General features: G+C 39.2%; 1 protein-coding gene across 1 annotated transcript in view; it reads left to right on the forward strand.

The window, feature by feature from the left end:
* Nucleotides 1-22,155, forward strand: part of CADPS (calcium dependent secretion activator) — a 402,311-nt gene that overhangs the window by 64,471 nt on the left and 315,685 nt on the right. The window contains exons 2-3 of the mRNA XM_088134415.1: nt 10,241-10,354; nt 20,553-20,885. Of these exons, the coding sequence (XP_087990541.1) occupies nt 10,241-10,354; nt 20,553-20,885 (447 nt within the window). The remainder of the gene's footprint in view (nt 1-10,240; nt 10,355-20,552; nt 20,886-22,155) is intronic.

Consider the following 22,155-nt stretch of genomic DNA (forward strand, 5'->3'; position numbering starts at 1 on the left):
GGTTCTGTTACTAGAGTTATTGCTAGCATTTCAGTGTTGCTACTTTTCTAATTTGAGATAGAGGCTTGCTTAAGGTGGCCCTAATCTTCAAGAGGCCCTAATCTTCAAAAAGCTTATATTTATATTTATATATGCAAATGTTTTATGTACAGTGGAACCTCGGTTTACGAACTTAATTCTTTCCGTGACTCTGGTCGCACCCCGAATTGGTCGCAACCCGAAGCAAATTTCCCCATAAGGTTCAATGTAATTACCGTTAATCCATTCTGGCGTGGAGGACAGGGAGGCGGCTATTGCTTGGAGGGAGAGTCCCCCTCCCTATGACCACGTGTCAGGGGTGGAAAATGGCCACGGACCACGTGTCAGGGGTGGAAAAATGGCCGTGGACCATGTGTCAGGGGCGGAAAATGGCCACGGACCACATGTCAGGGGCGGAAAAATGGCCGCGGACCACGTGTCAGGGGCAGAAAAATGGCCGCAGACCGTGTCACGGGAGGGAAAATGGCCGCATATCCTGTTCGTACCCCGAGGCGGAGTTCGCAAATTGAAGCAAAATTTTGCAGCCGGAGTTGGTCGTAACCCGAAAAGTTCGTTAACAGAAGCGTTCGTAACCCGAGGTTCCACTGTATATGAAATATTCCTATGGATGCCTGCTTATAAATACAGCTTTTCCTGTCTACCCCTGGAAAATGTCCCCAGTTCCAAAGTAAACATTGTGCAAATGTCTGATTGGAGTATTCCCAGTCAGAATACATACATTCAATCCTATGTCAGGTATAGGTTCTCCCATTATATCATTGCTGTCTCTTAAATTGTCTATTCCTATAACCCAGGATTGGTTCAGGAATTCAGGGAAGAAAGTCGCACTCATGTTGAACATAGTTTGGCTTGCTCTCTCTTACAAGCACCATTCTGCAGTAGAAGTCATAATGGAAGCTTCTAAATGAGAGATGTAAAAAATATTTTTTCCCCCCTACAAATTAGGATGTCTCCTCTATGAGTATCAAATGTCAGCTTTCAGTCTGTTCTCCCCCTTTCCCTTGCTTCCTGTTTCATGTACTCACGTTGTACATGTACTGAGAAGAAGCAGCTAATTGTGGCTTTTTAGAATACATATACATAGTAAAAACAGATGGCAACCAGCTTTGACATATATGTCCAGAATCTAGCAGGAATTAGCAGACCAGTATAGGTTCACTTTATTTTACTATCCATTTTCAGGAACAGATTTCTAATCCAGGAAATTTTCATTCAATTTTTTATTAAAAATCTATAACAAAATTGATCAAATCAAATACGGGAGCAGAAGGAGTCTCACTTATTTTCTCAACTTGATGAGTTGCTTAGAAACAAACTGTAGATAATGGGTAGATACATAGATAGACAGGTATTCTTGCAAAGGCTTAGTGCGCACTTGGTTTTTGAAGAATAAAAATGTTTGGTCCAAAAGTGAAATTCCTAAATTGATTCCTAGAGGAAACATGGAAAAATGTATGAAGTGGCCTTGAATACTTGAATAGCTGGATTAATCAATTTGTATAGGAAGCACTGGAATAATAAATTCATACATGGCGTTTCCCCATTTATATAGTTCCAAAAGATGACCAGCCACAGAACAGTATCTTCTATCACTTCAGCTATCAGTTCTTAGTTTGGGCATTCCTCTCTGGGAGTTCTGATTATTGATGAATGATTCCTTACTTGTAATCTGATTATTTATATCAGCCATCATGGCTTGCTTGCTTATTCATTTATTCATTTATTATTAAATTTGTATGCCGCCCATCTCTCCCCAGCAGGTGACTCTGAGCAGCTCATAGTTAAAATCAGAAATCCCATCAACAATTGAAAATCCCCCATAAATAAATAAAATTATTTATTTAAAATAATCCATTAAAAATCAAATCTAAACAATCTTATATGTATATTTTACTCTCCTAATGTTCTCCCTGAAAAAATGCGTTTTTATTATAACAATGGATATTTTCTTTGAAAATTATTATTATTATTGTGTGTTACTACCTGTCACAATAACAAGGCTTTTGGTGGTTTTACAGTAATAAAATATCCATCATAAAAAAATAAAATTACATAATTTTAAAATCATAAAACCCCCAAACCACAATAGAGCTTCCCAGGTGTCATGTATGACTAGAGGTTCTAGAAAAGATCTTTTTTCAATAATTTCTGGAGGGCCAAACATGTAGGAACCAACCTCAATTCAAGTGGGAGACTAGTCTCCATAGTATGTACCTTGTGGAAATAGAGGACTACCAGCAATTTATACTGGGACAAACAAGTTGGGCAGGTCAGTTCCAGCTGGAGCAGGTGGTCCTAAAGATACTTCAGAGCCAAGCCATAAAGGTCTCTATACATAATGACTAGCTCCTAGAAAGTAATTGGAAACCAACTGAAAAGTTAATTGGAAGTGAACATAAGGCATGAATGTAATAAGTTATAGTGGTGAGTGCCAGCTAATAAATAAGCTGCTGCATTCTGGACTTACTGCAATTTCATAAGGTCTTCAAAGGTTGCCCTTTGTAGAGCACAGTAGTCCAGCTGTGTGGTGATGAGATAATGAGTTACTATCATGAGGTCATTCTAATCCAGGTACAGCTATTCCTGGAGCAGAAATTGAAACTAGGCAAAAGACCCTCCAACTGCTCATGAAGCAGACAGCAGTCATGAATCCAGGTGACTCCCAAGTCACAGACCTACTTTTTCACGGGCAGAGACAAGACAGGAGCTGTGGGAGCACTTCTGTGAACAAGCAGCTGCTCCATCTTACAGAGATTCAACTTTAATCTGTTTCATCTCATACACAGCCTCCTGCTGGTTATTACCTTTAAAGCCCTACATGGCATGGGTCCAGGTTACCTGAGGGACCGTCTCATCCCCATTACATCAACCCATCCAACCCAGTCAGGCAGAGAGGGCATGTTGCGGATCCCATCAGTGAGGGAATGTCAGCTGGCAGGGCCCAGGAAGAGAGCCTTCTCTGCTGTTGCCCTCACCCTTTGGAATATTCTCCCCCCAGAGGTGTGGTGGGACCCTACCCTCCCAGCTTTCTGAAAAGGTTTAAAGACCTGGCTGTCAGGCTCAGCCCAAGAACAACAATGAGACAGTTCAGTTCAGTCCTTTCCAGTTTCTTTATTTGCTTATACCCTATAGACAGAATCTCACCAGACTAACTCTGCACTACAGCAACTAGTGGATATACCCCGTGATACTCTAGGGAGGAGCTAGTCTAAACCTCTTCTTCTTCTCACAGTCCTGCTGTGGACTGAGAAAGCGCTTGCCTTGTCTCCCTTTCTGGAATTCACTACCTCCCTCCTGACAGCCTCGATCTCCCATACCAGTCTCCTCCTCACAGATACCTTCCATTACATTGGCTCTGTCAGTGTACATGGGATGATATGGGTGGTTAGTGCCCTGACAATGCTCCCTGAGTTATTCGTCAACTCTCCATCTTTCTTGGAAGCTATTTATTATTAGGATTGTTTTTATGTTGTATTTTAATGAATTTTTATCTTGTTGTAAACCACTCAGAGTCATTTCATGAGATGGGTGGTGACAAATTTGATATATATATAAATAAATAAACAGACAGACAGACAGACAGACAGACAGACATTGATGGCAACTCCTGCCCAGCTTCTGGTGGCAATATAAAACTGGGTATCATCAGTATATTGATGCTACTACAACCCAATCCAGTGAATGACCTCTCCTCATGAGTTCATGTATATATTAAAAAGCAGGGGAAAGAAAACCAAACCCTGCAGCACCCCACAAGAAAGTGACAGCCGGTCAATCTCTTTGCTCCAAACAGTCAGCAACTGGGACTATCAACAAAGAAAAGAGTAGAATCATTGTAAAATCCCCAACCCTCACAAGCATCCCAAGGGATATCAGTGGTATCAAACCCTTCAAGAAGTCTAAAAACCTCAGAACAGCTATCTCCATCCAGATCATAAAGTCATCAGCAAGAACCTTTCCATCCCATGCTTGAACCATGACCAGAATAGGTTCAAATAATTAGCTTCTTTTAGGATGCTCTGCCTCATGACTACTTCCTCAATAAACTTCCCCAAAATGGGAGACAGACAGCAATTGTCAAAGATGGCTAAGTCCAAAAGGGCTTTTTAAGAGTCTTTCAGGACTGACACCAGTGCTGTCACTCCAAACAGATCAAATTGCAGCACCACAAACTAGAAAAAGGGCAACTCCAAACTTCTGTCCCAGGGAACCATCATCAGTAATACTCATTAAAACCTTTTCTTCTTCCTCCATGACCACTATCCACCTCAATGCCAGCTCCTGAGTCCCTAGTATGGTTCCATCCAAGCCAAGAGAACCAGCCTCAGCTCCACACAACCAAATCTGAGAGAACTCCACATACAACAAAAACAACCACCAGTTCTTTTATTTTCACTCCCCAAAGTTATCCGAAAGCTCTCCATCAACATTCCCACCACAAAGATAATCACAACCAAATGCTGTCTTCATTAACACACAAACATATATAACTATATATCTGTATCTGCATCACTGTCTCTATCTCTACCTCTTTCCCATTATTTAAATGAAACCATCACAGTTACATGCTTTAAAAGTGAACAGATTATATATGTAGTGGGAGCTAATATTCAGCGACTATTCCAAAAGGACACAGACTTTCATTTATTCTTTGTAAAGGTATCTCAGGTTGATTTTAAGTTCTGTCGGTTCCCAAGCCTGCATATATTAAATGATGTTATAAAGTTATTGAAGAAGGTATAACACATTTAAAAATGAGGGGGAAAAGCAACTTCAAAAGCAGTTCACAGCTCTTGCCCTTTGCCCTCCATATCTTGATTCCTGCATTTTTACATCATATATTCCCAGCTGGCATTTTCCTCTTTCCACATGCAACCAAATTTATAGCTCCAAACATGAACATTATGTAGTTATTTAATCTGATTCTTGGAAATGAGTGAGATACAAAATTGGCAATGCCCAAATGCTGTCTTGCAATGCTGCTTTTACCTTAGGGAGCCTTTTCAGTTGGCTATTTTATCAGGCAAGTATCTTACACTTGACCCTCCCTTCTGTTAAAAAGAAATGGAGAGGACACTGATGTACAGCACTGATTTCATCCAAGTTGTTGGACCTGGAGTTCCATTAATTTATATTGATGCAATTTTTAAGCAACTTATGGAAGGCAACAACTTGAGAAATGCGCTACCATAATTCCTTCAAAATCTTAGTTGAATGCACTTGGCAGGAATTATGATGTTCCTTCACTATGCTGACATGAAATGAAACTCCTAAATCTATAAGTAATGTAAATGCAGAAAAATAGATCCTTGAATATAGGTCATTGGCTGTAATATTACCCTAGCTGCTACCTTATGGATATGCGCTAAAAATCTCTCAATATCCTTTAACAGCCCCCCCCCCTCCTCAGACACTGCTGAATTTCTGCAAGTTAAAATTTAAGTTACTCTTAAGTGGAAAAGACTGTCCACATCCATTGTCAACCTTGCCCCAACACAACATGTGGCAACTGATACATTCCACATGATTCCTTTTATCATCTGATGCCTGTTTAATCTTCAGTATACCATAGAAAAAATGTTCCCATCTTGCTGATTAGATTTAGGTGCAAGAAGTGGTTCAAAAACATGCAGAAAGGTAGCATTCTACATGCTCCACTTCAGGGGAATTGCCCATGGAAGCAGTTTTCAGTAGGGACGCATGTAGACCTTTCTTTCACAGGGGTGTTAGCCTTGATGTTTCTGAAGAAACAATCAGGGCACTTTCACTTAACTCAGAGGAGCTACAGTTGAGTGTTCCAACAGATGAGTCTTATGCAACAGCTCCCACCCCCACCTGGATAAATATGTGGCATCACTAACAAATAAAGTCTTTGCTTTGCTTCTTTCTTTACCCATATGACTGAATGCAAACATACACCCTTGTTTATGTAGGCTTATGGTAGACAGGAAGCTGTTGCCAGTCAGCTGTTATGGTGGCACTGTAAAAGCTAAATGGAATATAAGAGCAATTTAATTTCCTCTTAGGAATTGACTTTCTTTCTTAACAACATTGGTAGCTGTTGAAGCATGGAAATGGGGAAGATCAATAAACCACTGCTGTTTTGCAGTCTGGAAAATAATTACATTAAAGGGTAGAAGAGGAATTTTCTTTTGATGCTGTTGTTTAACCCTCACATTGCTAAAATGGTATATATCTTTAGAGGAATGAAAATGCAGTCAGAAAAATTCCATGTCTTACCTTACCTGCTGTATCTAAAAGCATTAAATTCATGAGTGAAAGTCTCCAGAAACGTCAGCCAACTTCACTCATTTTAAAAGCAGCCTGCTATAAAATTGGATCCATAAAGGAAAATTCTTCAGAGCTGAACTGGTTGTCATTATTTTGAAATCATCACGCTGCAATATAAACCACACAGTGATGTTTTAAATAAAACAATAAAAATTAACATGAAAAGTCAGCTCATCCCACAGCACTAGGGGTATCCCCAGGGAGGAGTTCAAAAGAGTCATGATGGGGGCCACAACTATGTGATCGAAACCCCACCCTTTTGTGGGGGTGTTAGGGTGTTAGGGTGTCCATCAAAAAGAGCCAAGGCTTTGATTGCATGGTTGGGTCACCATCTTGACTTTTTGACCTTCTTGTGGACACTCCTGCACAGCACAGAGTATACACTACTGTTGGATAGGTTTCCACATCATGCCAGGATGTAATGTGATTTGTTTCATTCTGACTTAGATAGTGTGGTTTCTCAAACACAATTAATGGCTTAGCATTATTTGTGAATTCAACCACTTTGACTTATTCAACACATCATGGTTTCAATATACTATGAGTTAGCAAAATATGTGATTATATTTCAGAACAGCTAAAAAACATACTGAGTGAAACTGTTCTTCTTATATAGAAGCAAGAAGGAAAAATCCTGCAGACAGTGGAGACAAAGTAAGGAACAAACACTGGGATTGCTCACTCAAATGACTCCTCCTTTCTCCTGATCTTGTCTCCTTTCTTCTCATTCTGGTGTAAAGGTTTGACCAAGAGGGCAGCTGCTGAGGGGCAGGGATGCAAGGGAGGGAAGAGCAGAGAAAAAGCTGGCTCTTCTCTTTATCAGGTGGCTGAATGCTGCATTTCTTTGACTTCTATCTATATCAGGAGCATTCGTCCTCTTGTTTACTGTGCCATTGACTTGGTGGAAAAAAATGAATTATACCGATATATAAAAGGTGGAGAGAAATGTGTGTGTGTATGAGAAATAAATAAATAAATAAATCAAATAAAACATTTTGCCCCTTAAAGACTCTTAAACAGGCCCTGGCCCAGATTGCTTCTTAAGTTTCATGCTGCTGTGGTCGAGATCCTGTATTTAATGTACAGATCTCAGTTGCTGAATTCTCTATGAGGAGAAGACAAGGCCTTGCTGGGTTGTGACCTAGTGCATTGCTGCATGACCAGCATGACAGAAGTCAATGTACCTTGTTTTTTACAGTGTGGAGGAAGGACAAAGAGAAGAAAAGCTGTATTGTGTTATTCGGCATTTGTTCTTGTTACAAGGGTGTATGTCAGTTGATGAAACTGGACTTTGATCTATGGAAAGGGCATTCAAATTATCAGAGTTTATGTTGTAGTGACTGAGAATTATTGATTTAATTATCTGGCATTTCCCAAGCTGCCCAATTTTATTTCTATTGGCCTAAATATTCTTGGTTTGTAATCTAGCACTAAGGAGGCCAGTACTGTGCTCTGATGAGACACAGCATTTTCCCCTATCGAGTCATTTTTTATTACAAGAAGAGTTAACTTGAGCAAACAACGGAGGATGCTTTCCAGTCTAATTTATATAACTCATATTTCATGGAGTAGCTACCAAAGGACGTCATTATACCCTGTTGGCGTTCTGGAGGGCCATAAAGACCTGGCTGTTCTCCCAAGCCTTGTGGAGCCCCCTCCACTGGATGGCAGATGGGAGGATGATTTGGAGTGGCTGCCAGGTTTGGCATCTTGTTCTTTTTCCTTTTCTTCTTCTAGTTTGGTTTTGTGGTTTGTTGCTTCTTACTATATTGTTTTTATATTGTCCGGTGTATTGTAAGCTGCCCAGTGTTGTTTGGAATTGAACAGCATCAAACCGAATCAAATCAAATCAATAATAAAACAAATCATTACAAAAATACTTGATCAAGTGACTATCTGTAGGAAATATTATTTCATTCTCTTGCACAGCATCAGTTACTGGTAGGGTTCATGTGGTTAATGGTTGTAACTGGAGTCATGTCTTTAAAGCAGTGTTGTTCAAACTTGGCCACTTTAAGATGAGTGGACTTCAACTCCCAGAATTCCCCAGCCAGCATGGCTGGCTGGGGAATCCTGGGAGTTGAAGTCCACTCACCTTAAAGTGGCCAAGTTTGGACAACACTGCTTTAAAGGAACTTTTAGGAAATTAATGATTTTTTTTCTAAATGCTCATCAGCTATGGTCTTTAGCCAGAGATGGTCTTCGAGATGTAGAAGTGAGTAATATATATGTTTGCTGGTTCTTAGTATATCTAATAAGGCACATAGACATAGGTAAACAATGCAAATCACCTTCATTAAGACTGTATTGATTAACAATATATCAAATGTTAAGATCTTGTACTTGATGAGGATGATACTTGTTTCCTGTTACTGATAGTTAAAGACATACAGACAATCCACATTGGGTCAAGTCTTCTGGTTAAAGAAGCCCCTCAGAAGATGTGAACCTGAGTTTTATATTCTTTAGACTAATATTGTCCCTGAACATTGTGACATCTAAAATTATTTTGTGGGGATAACAGAAATACTTCTACAATTGCAAAGGAACAGTCCTCAAAATATTCAGAGCAGGGACATCTTAAAATAGAATATGTCAGTTGGGATAAGTCACAGGTTAAGTGCAACAAAGAGAAGTAAAAAAAAAAATGAGTGGAAGCAACTAAAATAGGAGATAAAAACGTGCATGTATGATAAAAGGGCAGGATTGGAACTCATACAGAGATGGGATAAAGAACGGGGAAATGAACATATCAGTCTGTGGCCTAGGAACATAAAACCAAATAATAAATCCTGTACCCAAGTGACAAAAATAAATTGTGGGTTCTTCAGAAACCAGATCAGCAAGTCTGGCTGGAGGTATGTGTGTCTCCCATTGCATAGCCCGTGCATAGATTTATGAGTGGAATCAGTAGAAAATAGAAAGATCTACTGATATAGAAGGCAATTCAGTATGACACTCCAATTTCAGCATAGTATAATGTCAATCACTGTAATTCACTGTAAAGAGAAAGCTGAATATAGTGAGTATATTTTCAAGCTCATATGGAACAGAAAGAATGGCAATGCTTAGACATTACCCTGAATTCAGATAGTTTGGGGTGCATCAGTGGACCCTCCCAAGGCCACAGACACATTTGTCATTATATGAGTCTGTTCTTGTTCAAACTGAAGGTTTAAACACTGCACATGTTCAAATAATTTTAATAGGTGGAATTCCTATTTGCATAAAACATTTCCCTAACTGAAATGAAACACCAGTGCATCTAGTAATATGGCTTTTGCACTAAAGTATTCTTATATGATGAATGCTAGGTAGAAGTGTGTATGTTCATATGTCTCTGGATTAACATTTCAGCATTCAGCACAATCTTAGATTTCATTTCTTTAAAAGGTTTTGAATAATGAAAATCAACTTGAAATATGGGAATTGAGAAGCAGTGTATTATAGTGGCTAACATATTGGACTTGACCTCAGAAGAGCACACAGAGCAAGTCCCCACTCAACCACTGGGTGATTTTGGCCAGTCACTATCTCTCAGCCAAATCCACCACACAGAGTTGTTAGAATGGAGATCAAATGAGGGCAGATCAAATGTACCCAAGGTGCGATGTAAATGTAGGCAATATGATTAGTTTGTAAACAGATGAGCATAAAAACCAACTCCACCTTTATTGTTTAGTTAAAATTGCTTTGACAGCCATGAATTTAAATCACCCAGTTTATGGCCAATATTAATATTCCTGTTGTTGTGGTTGCTGTTCAGTCGTTAAGTCGTGTCTGACTCTTTGTGACCCCATGAACCATATTGCGCCAGGCCTTCCTGTCCTTCACTGCCTCCCTGAGTTCAGTTATGTCATTCTAAATATTTGTTTCCTTTGTTTTTTACTCCCCCCCTCCCCCCGTCCAGATAAGTAAACAGCAACTGCAGACTGTCAAGGACCGCTTTCAAGCCTTTCTCAATGGAGAAACTCAGATTGTTGCTGATGAAGCTTTCATGAATGCTGTCCAGAGTTATTATGAGGTAAGAAAATGAGCCTTAGAAGTTTGCAGAGCTTCTGAGTTTAGCTGACCTAAACATGATCTGACTGTTGATTCATTTGTATTAATACTGTATCTCTTAATGTGTGCGAGCATGGGCTGTCCAGAGCTTTTTAAACCCTATTTGGAGATGCTTGGAAGTGAACATGGGATATTTTGCCTGGGGTTGACCAATAAGTTCTGAAACTACTACTCCTGATGTGCTGAACTCAGAATTGTTATAGATTGCAGATTATGGCATTCCATGCATGTTGTTGTTGTTCAGTCGTTAAGTCGTGTCCAACTCTTCATGAACCATATCACACCAGGCCTTTCAATTTAATGTATAATATACCCCAAATTATATAAATATCCATGATGGCAAATGGTATAATTCACATGGCAGCATGTGGCACAGTGCCTTTTCCATGTTGCTGCAGGACTAGGTATGGGTCTAGACATCACATCACCTCTTCCCACTCCTCATACCTTTAAGCATAATGATCTTCATGGATGGGATTCAGCTTTCCTAAAGCAAAGGGGTGGCAACCAGAACAAAGAGAATTTTCAGTTATGTTGCTTTATCCATAGAATTCCCTTCTCAAGGAAGCTTGCTGTGTCAGGAAAAGAGGCACCAGTTCCTCTAAGGTTTTCAAAAGATTTAATCATTTTACTATCTATAACAAAGTCTGCACCCACATTTCACTCTCTTTGTTCCACTACAAGCACAGTTAATTGAGAATGGATTGAGCCCAGAGTTTGACAAGAGCTAAAACTCAGCCTTTTAAGGAACAGGATTCTTCCTTAGGAACATAAAAAAGGAAAAGAAAAGAAAATCACTGTGAATACCTCTATGGGAGGCTTTGGAGATCTTCCCTTTGAGAAATTCATGGTGGGCTAAATACTGGTTACAAGCTAAATCTGGCTACTGTTCATACTTCTCTCTCAAAATAATCATGGGATGGCTTGAGAGTTGCATTTGATTTTTTAAGCATTTACAAGATGGCCGAGGGATCTCTTCCAATTTTTTCATTAGCATTTAAAAAGGCTGACATTTTTATAAGAGTGCCAAGTTGTTTTTTTTAAAGGTTAATTCCCTTCTCTGGAACTTTTAAAAGTTTTTTTAAAAAATGGGAATGTATCCCTTGGACACCTTATATATTTTCAAAAGTAAGTACAATCCCTGTTCATTTCATCTCATTTTCCAAATATTTCTTTGCTGCTGCCTCCTCCTCCTCTTTCATCATCCTTACAAAAAGTGCCAGAGCTAAAAGCTGCTAAATACACAGTGCAATGAAGCATAATTTTGAGAATTAAATCTCTTCTCTTCTCTTCTCTTCTCTTCTCTTCTCTTCTCTTCTCTTCTCTTCTCTTCCCTTCTCTTCTCTTCTCAAGCAAAAAAGTCTAGCATCAGAGTTTTATGATGTTGGTTCTCCTAGAACCTTGTCAGATGATGGGGACATTTTATTGAGCTCCAGAATGAATGCATAGAATGAGCTGGACAGGCTCTCAGAGCTGGAAGAGCTTATGGCCAATATTGTCACACCATGTTATAAAGCAGAGAACTTCTTGGTCAATAACTAGGCAAACCATCCAAACATCAGTAGAACTCCTGCTTTGCACAGCAATGATCTCAAGTAAAAAGATGCCATGAAAAACCATTTCCTACAGCTGATGAAGTAATATGACCTGGTACAGGGGGGAAAAAAAGAGAGAGAGAGAGAGAGAGAGAAACAAAAAAACATTCTATAAGTCTTCCTTCCTTCCTTCCTTCCAATAATGAGATGGACCCAGACTCAATAAACCAAAGTATTGGAAACTTGGACAGCTGCTTGGATTTTTATATCTCCCTTCAGTGGTTGCTGGGAGAATTTTATTTTACAAAAGGAAAGCTTACAAACAAACAGAAACAAAGGAAATGTAAATTATAAATGCCTTCAACTAGTTCAGAAATTAATCTTAATAACAAGATTATTAACAAGAGTCACTTGTTGAGATGGGCAACCATACTAATGGAATAAATAAATAAATAAAACTATTTTCAAATTTAACTATTTTGTATAAGCTCTTTACATACAATATTTTCTTTAAAGTCCAATTTCACTATATTCTTATAACTTTCTCTTCTATATCTCTAATATATTTGCTTATTGGTAACTTCTGTATTTCTGTTGTCTTAATCCCTGTATATCTCTCTTATCACTTTCTATCCAGCTATGCTCCTTTTTCTGTGGAGTTCGCTCTCTCTTTCATCTTTTTTTAGTTTCTGTTTTCTATTTTTCTTCTATCAAAGTATTTACTTTTTCTTCATTTTTTCTCCTTGTTTGCTCCTGGCTGGGCTTCTTGATTCTTCTCTTCTTCCAAATCTTGGCTCCAGCTGAGGGAAACAACAAGAACTTTTCCCTCATGTCAGGTCTGAGGGAAGGAAATAAATGCCTCTCTCTCCCCAGTGTTCTCAGCTGCTGCCTCCTTTACCATTGCCTGTTTCTCATCAGGGCTGTATCTTTTAGTTTGCCTCTTTATTTGGCTCCTGACCTTAGGCTCTGTTTATTCAGCCTATTTGTCATGAGGCCAGTGACTGCAGAGCTCCCAGTAGCCATCTTGTCCTCCCTCCTTCTTGCCTCCTGCCCAACACTGCTGTTTGATTGGCCACTGCTGTTTGATTGACAGCTGGGTCATCCTGACGATGGGGAGAGCCAAGAAGGGAGGGGAGGAAGGAGCACAGGTGTTTATAATCTGCTCAGGCAGTTTGTCCTTCCACACTATATTCTTAAGTACTCTGATGGTTCATGCATTACAAAAAGAGGTAGTTCTCAAAACACAAAACCTTGATCTCCAGTGAAACTTAGATGACTCTAAAAGGGGATGAGCCAATTTTTTAATGGGTCTTGTCTTAGATGAGCCATACAGAAAGTCTATGTCCATAGGCAATATATTTCTGAAAACCAGTGGTTGGGTGGGAAGAACAGTGAGCAAGAGCTCTTCTAGTCGATTCATACACATATGCAAGAGGCCTCTAGCTAGCAAATGTAGGGGACAAAATGGTCGACTGGAAGGCTCACAAGAGCTCTTCCAGTGTTCTTATGCTTTCATGGGATTACTTGCTGATAAAAGGAACATGTTCGATGCCACTTATTCTGGAATACTTTCAATGGAACAACTCCAGAGAAGGAATTTGAAGATACAGAGAAATAGTATCTAAGGATGCCTCTCAGCCAGTTTATATTGGCTCAGATGCTTGTTTTACCAACTAACAACTATTGGAAGGCAATAAAAAGACTAATGTGGAACTGGGGAAGTATGCATCCTCCAATACTCAGTCATTAAATTATTTTGTGTCGTTTTCTCATTTCAGAGGTCAGATATTTCAATTAGGAGATGCTATTTTCTAATTATATATCTTCGTTAAAAGAATAAATATTTTGTCATTTAATTAGACTGTAAAGAAGTCTTCTGCATGCTAATTAATTTGTGCCACTGATCATTACAGCATCCCACACTGTTTACAAATTGTCAAATAGCTCATTTGACATCATCTTATATTGCATGGGTTAATATCACTTCAAAATTTTCAACACATGTATGCATTAATGTTTACACCTTCTGTGTGAAACGACCCCTGTCCTATATACGTCAGAGATGTGCAGGAAGTTGAATTTCTTTTTAGATGACAAACCCAAGTTTACGGAAATTATGTATCTGCTTTAACAACACCTTTTATTGACACATGAAGACGTACTGAGTTAGAAATTAATCTGTATAATCTATCCCTAATCAACTCTTTAGTAACCAAGGAGTGCCCTTTACATGCAGGGTCTGTTACATTAACTGTTATGTGCCTATTTTAAAAATTTCATCTGCTTCCTGTCTCAAAAAGGCAGGAAACATTGCTGGTTTTTAGATATTCTGAGGAGCACAAAAGCAAAATGCAGAGGCCTTACATAGCCAAAGGACCACATGTTGTCAATGCTTGATTTAGTCCATTATTGTCCACTCTGCTTTCTCCTGGACATCAAGCTATCATTTAAATCTGGAGGCCTAACAGCACACAGTTCAGTTTAGTAGCTTCATAATCTATTTTTTTCCCCTGTGGCTCCCCCCCCCCCCCCCCCCCCCCCATGGTGCCTTTACTGGCATGATTTCTGGCAGAATTCTTCCTGGGTCTTTCTGCCCGATATCTTTTAAAGTGGAAATTCCAAAAACCAAACTGTGATCTTCCACCTGCAAAGCAGCTGTACATCTTCTCATTAGTTAGACAGATTTTTATCACTTGGTGGGAAAAATTATGAGAACCATGTGGGTTTTCTTGTATGCTAAGAGTTTGTGCCTGCCGCTGCCTGTCTGTCATCTATGCAACTGTTTACTTGGTTGAATCAGAATCAGCTGACATGCTCAACACAGCTTACTTCTTGTCTACTGCAAAACTTATACTGTTGAATGCTGCTCTTTCCCAGGATACAAGTATCTCTTTGTGCATGAAGGACAACCTATGTAGGCAGAAGTACCTGGAAGGAAACCTTTCTCAATCTTGTTCTTTCAAAAACTTTTATTTTGGTTGTTAGATATCATACAGGGTGATTCCATTGTCCAGACGATACAAAGATAAGTTGAAATTTTCTTCCCCAGATGCTCATGCAGTGACAGTGTGAATTCTCTTCTTTCTTTCTTCTTTCTGTCATCTGTGAATGGAAGTATCTCTTCTACCAGTGGAAGGCACAGTGAAGAACATGGGAAGGTTTCCCAGATTTGAGACTCTCAGCAGAGTGCAAAAATCTGTCACATTCTTAGGACATCCTTGAGTTGCTTATTTATTAAGCATTATGGGATAGCATGTACTTATTTCTAAAATGTATAGACCACCTCATGCCAGAAGCTCAGTAAAACACAGTACAAGGATTATACAAAATAATTTAAAATTCTGTAAACTACTATTACTACTACTACTACTACTACTACTACTAATAATAATAATAATAATAATAATAATAATAATAATCCCCCAGTGAGTCACTACCTTGACGTGGTTGTGGGGCATAATAATTAGATCTTCCCCTAGCTGCTTAATCCCAAAAGGCCTTCCAGAAGGAACGGTTTTAATTATTCTTTGGAAGACTGTAAGAGCGGGAGGCATTCTTGTTTTAAGATTAAGATTTAATCTAAAGGATGGGCAGAGCCACTAAGAATGCCCACTTCTGTGTCCCTCCCTTTCATGCCACCTGATAGGTAGGGACCTTCAGCAAGTGGTCCCTGTTCACCTGGGTTGGGATAGGCAGCCTTTAAGATACCCAGACCACAAGCCTTATAGGGTCTTAGAGGTAATAACCAGCACCCTGAATTGCATTTAGAAAGAAACCAGTTTGTGCAGACAATGTAGTTCCTGTAATAATGGTATTATGTGACAGTACTGTGATTGTCCAATAAACACTTGGGAACTGCATTTTGTACAATTTGAAGTTTCTAGGTGGTCTTCAAAAGTTTCTGGGTGATCTTCAAGAGCAACTCCATGTAAAGAAAATTTCTCTACACATTGCCTAACCAGTTGTTTTCCAGCATACTATATCTATATCTTCCTCAATATCCAAATAAATTAATACTCTAGACCCTCTAACCTGTTAGAAGTCCTTACTTTTTCTGCTAAATACATAAATGAATCTATCCTGTTATTTCTCTCCCTTACTTTTCTGGATACCCCTTGTTTCCAGTGGTATCATGATCCTTTACCCCCTACCCCACCCACCCCTTTTATAGTGAAATAATAACATTGCTGATACCAGCTTCATTTCATCCCATTCTCTTTATCCCATTAGGTATTTGTTTTATTCTAAATTCACTAATCTAAATAAGAATACATCACTGTTGTAAAGCTCACAGTCATTGGGGAAAACAGAATAGGAGAATCAAATCTGGCCTTTTCTCTGCCTTCTCTTATCATGTAAGCTGCTTTGAGTAGTGTTCAGTAGTTCCCATTTCCCCATGGTGTGAAAAATCCCAGGAGCAGTCTACCCATATTGAAGGACAGGGTACTGGAAATTTCTGCATTCTTTGAAAATGTTTGGGAGAGCAAGCATATCCTTCAGGCTTGCAGAATCCTCTTTGATTTTTACTTAGAACTCTAACATACATCCAGGAGATGAGAGAACAAAATAATGTCTGAGCAGAGCCTGATTAAAAAAAAATGGTGGCTCCAAAGATGGTTCCAGATATTTACAGGATCCTCTGTATTGGACATCAGGAAGGGCTTTATAAGTTTTTATTTATTTATGTATTTATTTATTTATTTATTTATTAAAATCTAATTGAATATTGAATGTTTTATTCTGATTGTTCAATCTAATGATGAGTTTAAGGCTCATCTGTAATTTTCTAGGTCCACATCAGCCATGTTCTGTCACTTACTGGACTAGATTATTTCCAAACCTTGCTGGATTATAATTATTGCAAAAAATATGAATTAATCTTTTAAATATTACAACCTGCATGGCCCCTGCTTCCATCCCTCCTTCTCTCTCCCTCTCTCTGATTTACTAAAGATCAGTTATTTAAACACAGCTGCATAACACAAGCTGCATGAAGTTCTGGTCTGGTCAAAGGCAACTTGTGATGGATTGGGATGAGAAGGTTCAAGGACAGAAGCATCTCCTCAGCCCACAGCTTGAGCATGGGAAAGCAACCTCCACCACCCTAAGGAATTCGTAGTGTTTAGTTGCTGGCTTGGGGAGTTTAGAGTGAGTCTGGCGAGATTCTGTCTAGCAGGTGTGAGCTAATAAAGTAACTGAGCTGTTCCATTACTGCCTTGTGGAGTTTCTTGGGCTTAACCTGACATCAATTTTGCCAGACTCACTCTAAACTCCCCAAGCCAGCAACTAAACACTACGAATTCCTTAGGGTGGTGCCAGTCTCATCCTCTTCGCTTTCCCATGCTCAAGCTGTGGGCTGAGGAGATGCTTCTGTCCTTGAACCTTCTCACACCAATCCATCACACAACTAATTACCACTAATTTATTTTTAATACTTTGAACACATTATGAGGGCTGATTGAAAAGACAACAGTGCTAGACAAGGTAGACAGAAGGTTAAGAACAGGCCGGCAGCAGATGAGGTGAATAGATGGAGAACTGGAAGCCCCAAAAATGTACCTGCAAGAATTGCATAATGCAGTGAGAGACAGGACAGTTTGGAAAGTTTTTATCCACAGAGGCACCAGGAATCAGTTATGATTCAACTGAGCATAACAACAATATACTGCTCTCTATTTAAAATTATTGATGATCATATTTTATAGGTGAAAACACAGAGGTTGAAGAAATTGCAATTAGTACAAATATAGAAATGGAAGGAGCCTTATTTCCACTTGCAGTCTTGTTCCTCTTGTTAAATGGGTGTAAGTCACAATGCACCTAAAAAAGGAACAGGGCTTTAATCACATAGTTGTGGCTGCCATCTTGACTTTTGTGATCCTCCTCTCTCTGGGGGCATCCCCAAATGGAAAAAATGGAAAACCTCTATACTATGAGATATACATCTATGAGTAGTAAACCCCCCTACCTTGTATCTAATATCTAAAGAGATGTGTCCTGTCCTGTTCCCAGCCATCACCTGGCTCCTTATTTCTGTATCTGAGAACATCTGAGGTCTCTTCCAAACCTACCTTTTTCCTGCATGTTTGAATGATGAATATGAAGTTGTTCCTCTGGATAAGACACAAATAAAAACAAGAATTTCTTGAACATTTCAGATGGCTTCAGGGTATGAACAAGCCCCATGATGGAATATTAAGCTCTGTGGGAACCTGGGTTGATGTTGAAACTGATGCCAGTTATGTGTATGTTATACACAGCTAATTCTATGTGTATGTTATACACAACTGAAGGTTGGCTGGCACTCATTCATTCATGGAAAGCATTTAAGGTTTCCAATAATTTCACTTCATCTGGTAGAAAGGTGCTCCCTTCAGAAAAGGGCAATGTCATGTTTTATTCCCTCTATGAATGACACTATCTTCCAGGTGAACATTTCTCTTTCATATTTTAAGTGGGTTTGTTTTTTCACACTGTTGTTGCAAAGAGGTCACTGTTGACAAATGGCTCCTAGGGAGAAAAAAAGTCATGATTTTCTCCTGTTCCCAGAGTAGCTGTTATAGTGTCAAGTGCCTTTCATCCCCCGAATCTGACCTGTGCTTTGTACTCGGCATGACTGTGAGTGGTGATAATAAGAGATCCTGAGGATAGCAGGAAACACAGATTGCCTTCCTCACACCAGATGCAGCCAAATAACAAGGATCTGAACTGTGTTTGCTTCTGAAATAGCACCCTGTCATTCACGGCAGTATTTTTTAATTAAACGTTGCCACAATGCCCCTCGCTGGCCACAGTATATTGGAAAATTTATTCTGCTGAATATCGGCAATCCCAACTTGTTTCATAATGCCATAAGGTTAATTGTTTAGGTAATACATCATTCTTACAACATGCTATATTGTTTCTGCCTAGCCACAAGGTATTTCAGCATTTACTGAAATGAACAAAGTACAGTTATCCAAACTCTTGGAATAATCAGATACTCAGAAAAAAATCAAGTTTGGGAATAACTAGTCCAAGTTTTGGACTTGGGGTAAAGGAAATGATTATAGTGAGGTGACATTGAGGATCTCAGTGCAGTTAGATTGTTCATAGGCTTTGGAAGAAATACATTACATGGCTAAATACTGTGTTCATGCACCTGATTATTAATTTTAAATTCATGGAAGAACCTTCACGTATACCCCCTATTCTTCAATGGGCAAATGGCAAGAACAGCTGAAGGAAAGACTTAAACACTGTTGCTTTGGGGCCACTAGTCCAGTCCAGCTGGCTTCTTTTCCATGGCTACAGGACTATTTCACTACCAAGTACTAAAGGGTTAGGAGCTCTTCTCAAGCAATGTACCATTCTGACTCCTATATCAGTGAACTGAAGCAATCTTATTGGTGCAAGCTGTGAAAAGAGTAGAGAGCCAGTGTAAGTCTAAGTAGGATGAAAAACAAAACATGGACACGGAGGAAGCAAAACAGTAATTAGCTCATTGGTGTCTGCAGGAGGAATGAGGGTGCAAACGAGGGAAAGTATGTAACAATGACATCATACAAAGGCCAGAACTTGTATCAGACATCAGCATTTACTTTATGCCATTGCCACATGCATGTTGTCATTTTAGCATCCTTGTGGTCTGCCACTCAGTTAGCTGCCTAAAATATATACTGTCTTGGATATAATACTATTATCTAATAGTTACATCTGTAATGCTATTGTATTTTCGAATTATACTTGGGTTTTCTTAACTTACGTTGTACTGGTCTTGAACCATAATAAAGAAAGAAGAGACTGTCTTTCTGGAAATCATAGACCCATAAATGAAGGCTAGTTAATGACAGATCATAACAGAAAATAAATGATCTCCATTTTCAACCTCAAAGATGGATGTAATAGAATAGATAGCATGATGTTTGCCTTTCTGACTACAGAAAAAATACCTGTAGTTTTCCTAGCAACAGTATGGAAGTTAGCCACTGTCTTCCTCTAGGATATGTTTTGACTACACAGTCTAGTTTAGAGTTTTGGGGTTTCCTGATGTTCTTCATTCCAAGCATTAATTAGGTCTAATCCTGTTTAGCTTTTTCAAAATCAGCCAAGGTCAGCTAGAAATGCCCATTTGTCCCATAAAACTGAGACTGTGAGCAGGGAAAAACAGCTTATGATTTCATTACCTTAGAAGGTGACATTCTTTGAAAACACATTCAAAATAATATCAATTTGCATCAGATCCATAGAAATGCGTATTTGCGACCAGAGTTCATTTCTATTTTAAGATAGAAGAATTAAGAATTTCTGCAAGAAATGTGGGAGAATAGTCTAAAAACAAAATAATAAAACTTCTGAAACCTCCAGAAACATTTTTTTTTCTTCAAATGTTCAGAATTTGACCATGTTCTCATATCCTATTCTCCTATCCTGTTTTAACTTGCATACAGAGTATATTCTCTGCTATTGAACTGTGGTATTCCAATTCCTAGAATTCTAATAATTATGACTGAGGGGGCAGGATCGGAATGCCACATACTTAATTGGTGGTGCATGAGGAACCTTATGGAGTTTTATAATGAGATATGTTTCCAGTTCTTTCACAAACTGGGAAGGATCAAGTTTATGTTTTTGTTTTCCTTGCAGGTATTTCTGAAAAGTGATCGTGTCGCCAGAATGGTGCAGAGTGGTGGGTTCTCAGCTAATGACTCCCGAGAAGTCTTCAAGAAACATATTGAAAAGAGGGTCCGTAGCCTCCCTGAGATTGATGGCCTCAGTAAGGAGACTGTCCTGAGTTCCTGGATGGCAAAATTTGATGCAATATATCGGGGTGAAGAAGATCCACGCAAAGCTCAAGCCAGAATGACAGCAAGTGCTGCTTCAGAGCTGATTCTCAGCAAGGAACAGCTGTATGAGATGTTCCAGAACATCTTGGGAATCAAGAAATTTGAGCATCAGCTTCTGTACAATGCATGTCAGGTAAGACTCTTTCTTGTCCAGAGAACCATCTACTGCCAAATTGTGAATGTAATAGAATTCCTGATATGGTGTTAGCCTGAATCATATGGTAAGATGGAGATGAACAAGCTTTGCTGCTTGTCACTCCCTTCATTTCTGCTCATTGTGTCATGACGGAACACAGAAAGGTGTGCTTGATATGAAGGCTATGGTGACATCTGATAATAACCTCTGGGTATAGGATGGCAAGCTCTTTTTCTTTGAAAGACTAGCAGACTTTGGTTGAGACATGAGTGAAACCATAGACTGTAGTGGGATGGGATGAAGTAGGGTGGTTGCAGTCCTGATTTGGATCTTATTGTGTGAAGCTTTTGAACAGTGTGCAGAGTGTTGTCAGTCTTATTGCTGAATAAGGCTGTCCTCATGGAAGAACAGTCCTCAGAGTCTTAGCTTTTGGAGTCAGTCTGGTCACATAGAGCCAGGCATGGTGACACAGGCAGATGGACGACACTGTAATTTTGTCTGTTCAGTTGAAAAACTGGACTATTTGCCTCATGTCTTTTAACAAATGAAATAGGAATGATGATATTGTTCCATATATACAGTACTTTATAATTAGCAATACGGAGGAAGAGTGCACCTGAAGAATATAACTTGTATCAGTTGACTGTCCAATTTTCTACCGTTCGTATGTATGGGTGCAGAATGTTTTTAAAGCTGGGAGCTTGATTATGATGTCCTCACTATTATAGAGTAGGATGTTGGAATAAAATATAGCCTCCTTCTTTCTTTACTCTATAAAAAATTTCAACTTGGTGAGAAATTGATGGCATAGAAGTTGGGTTAGCCCATGAATCTTTTAAATGTCTTCAGCAAGATTGGAAATACTTGAATTAAGTCTGGTGAAGTGGTAGAAACTTAGGCTAACTGGTGGCCAGGTCTTCTGCCTTCTGAAAAGTCTTTGAACCTCAAGACTAAGACCAAAGACAAGATGCTTTAGGAAATCATGTGCTACACAAAAGCTAGAGGTTTGTCATAGCTTGCAAAAGCTGTCTGACACATGGTTGATTCAAGTCTCAATTAGATGACTTTGAATATTTAATGGTGCTGATAATGGCATAGCAGAGACCTGAAGGCTTCTCTGTGGGTCATAGAGACAAGAGAGCTGTCAGACAATTTTGGGGGCATGGGAGGGTTTGGAGGAAGACAAGGGAATTATAAAAGTGTTTAGCAAATGCTTGGCAGTGTTTACAAGGGCTTCATGACCTTCATCAACGTAAAAAAGACACAG

This window comes from Python bivittatus, unplaced genomic scaffold, assembly GCF_059951505.1.
Source record: "Python bivittatus isolate LINGU-HERP-01145 unplaced genomic scaffold, Pbiv_v1 ctg000080_np1212, whole genome shotgun sequence".
NCBI classification, from domain to species: Eukaryota; Metazoa; Chordata; class Lepidosauria; order Squamata; family Pythonidae; genus Python; species Python bivittatus.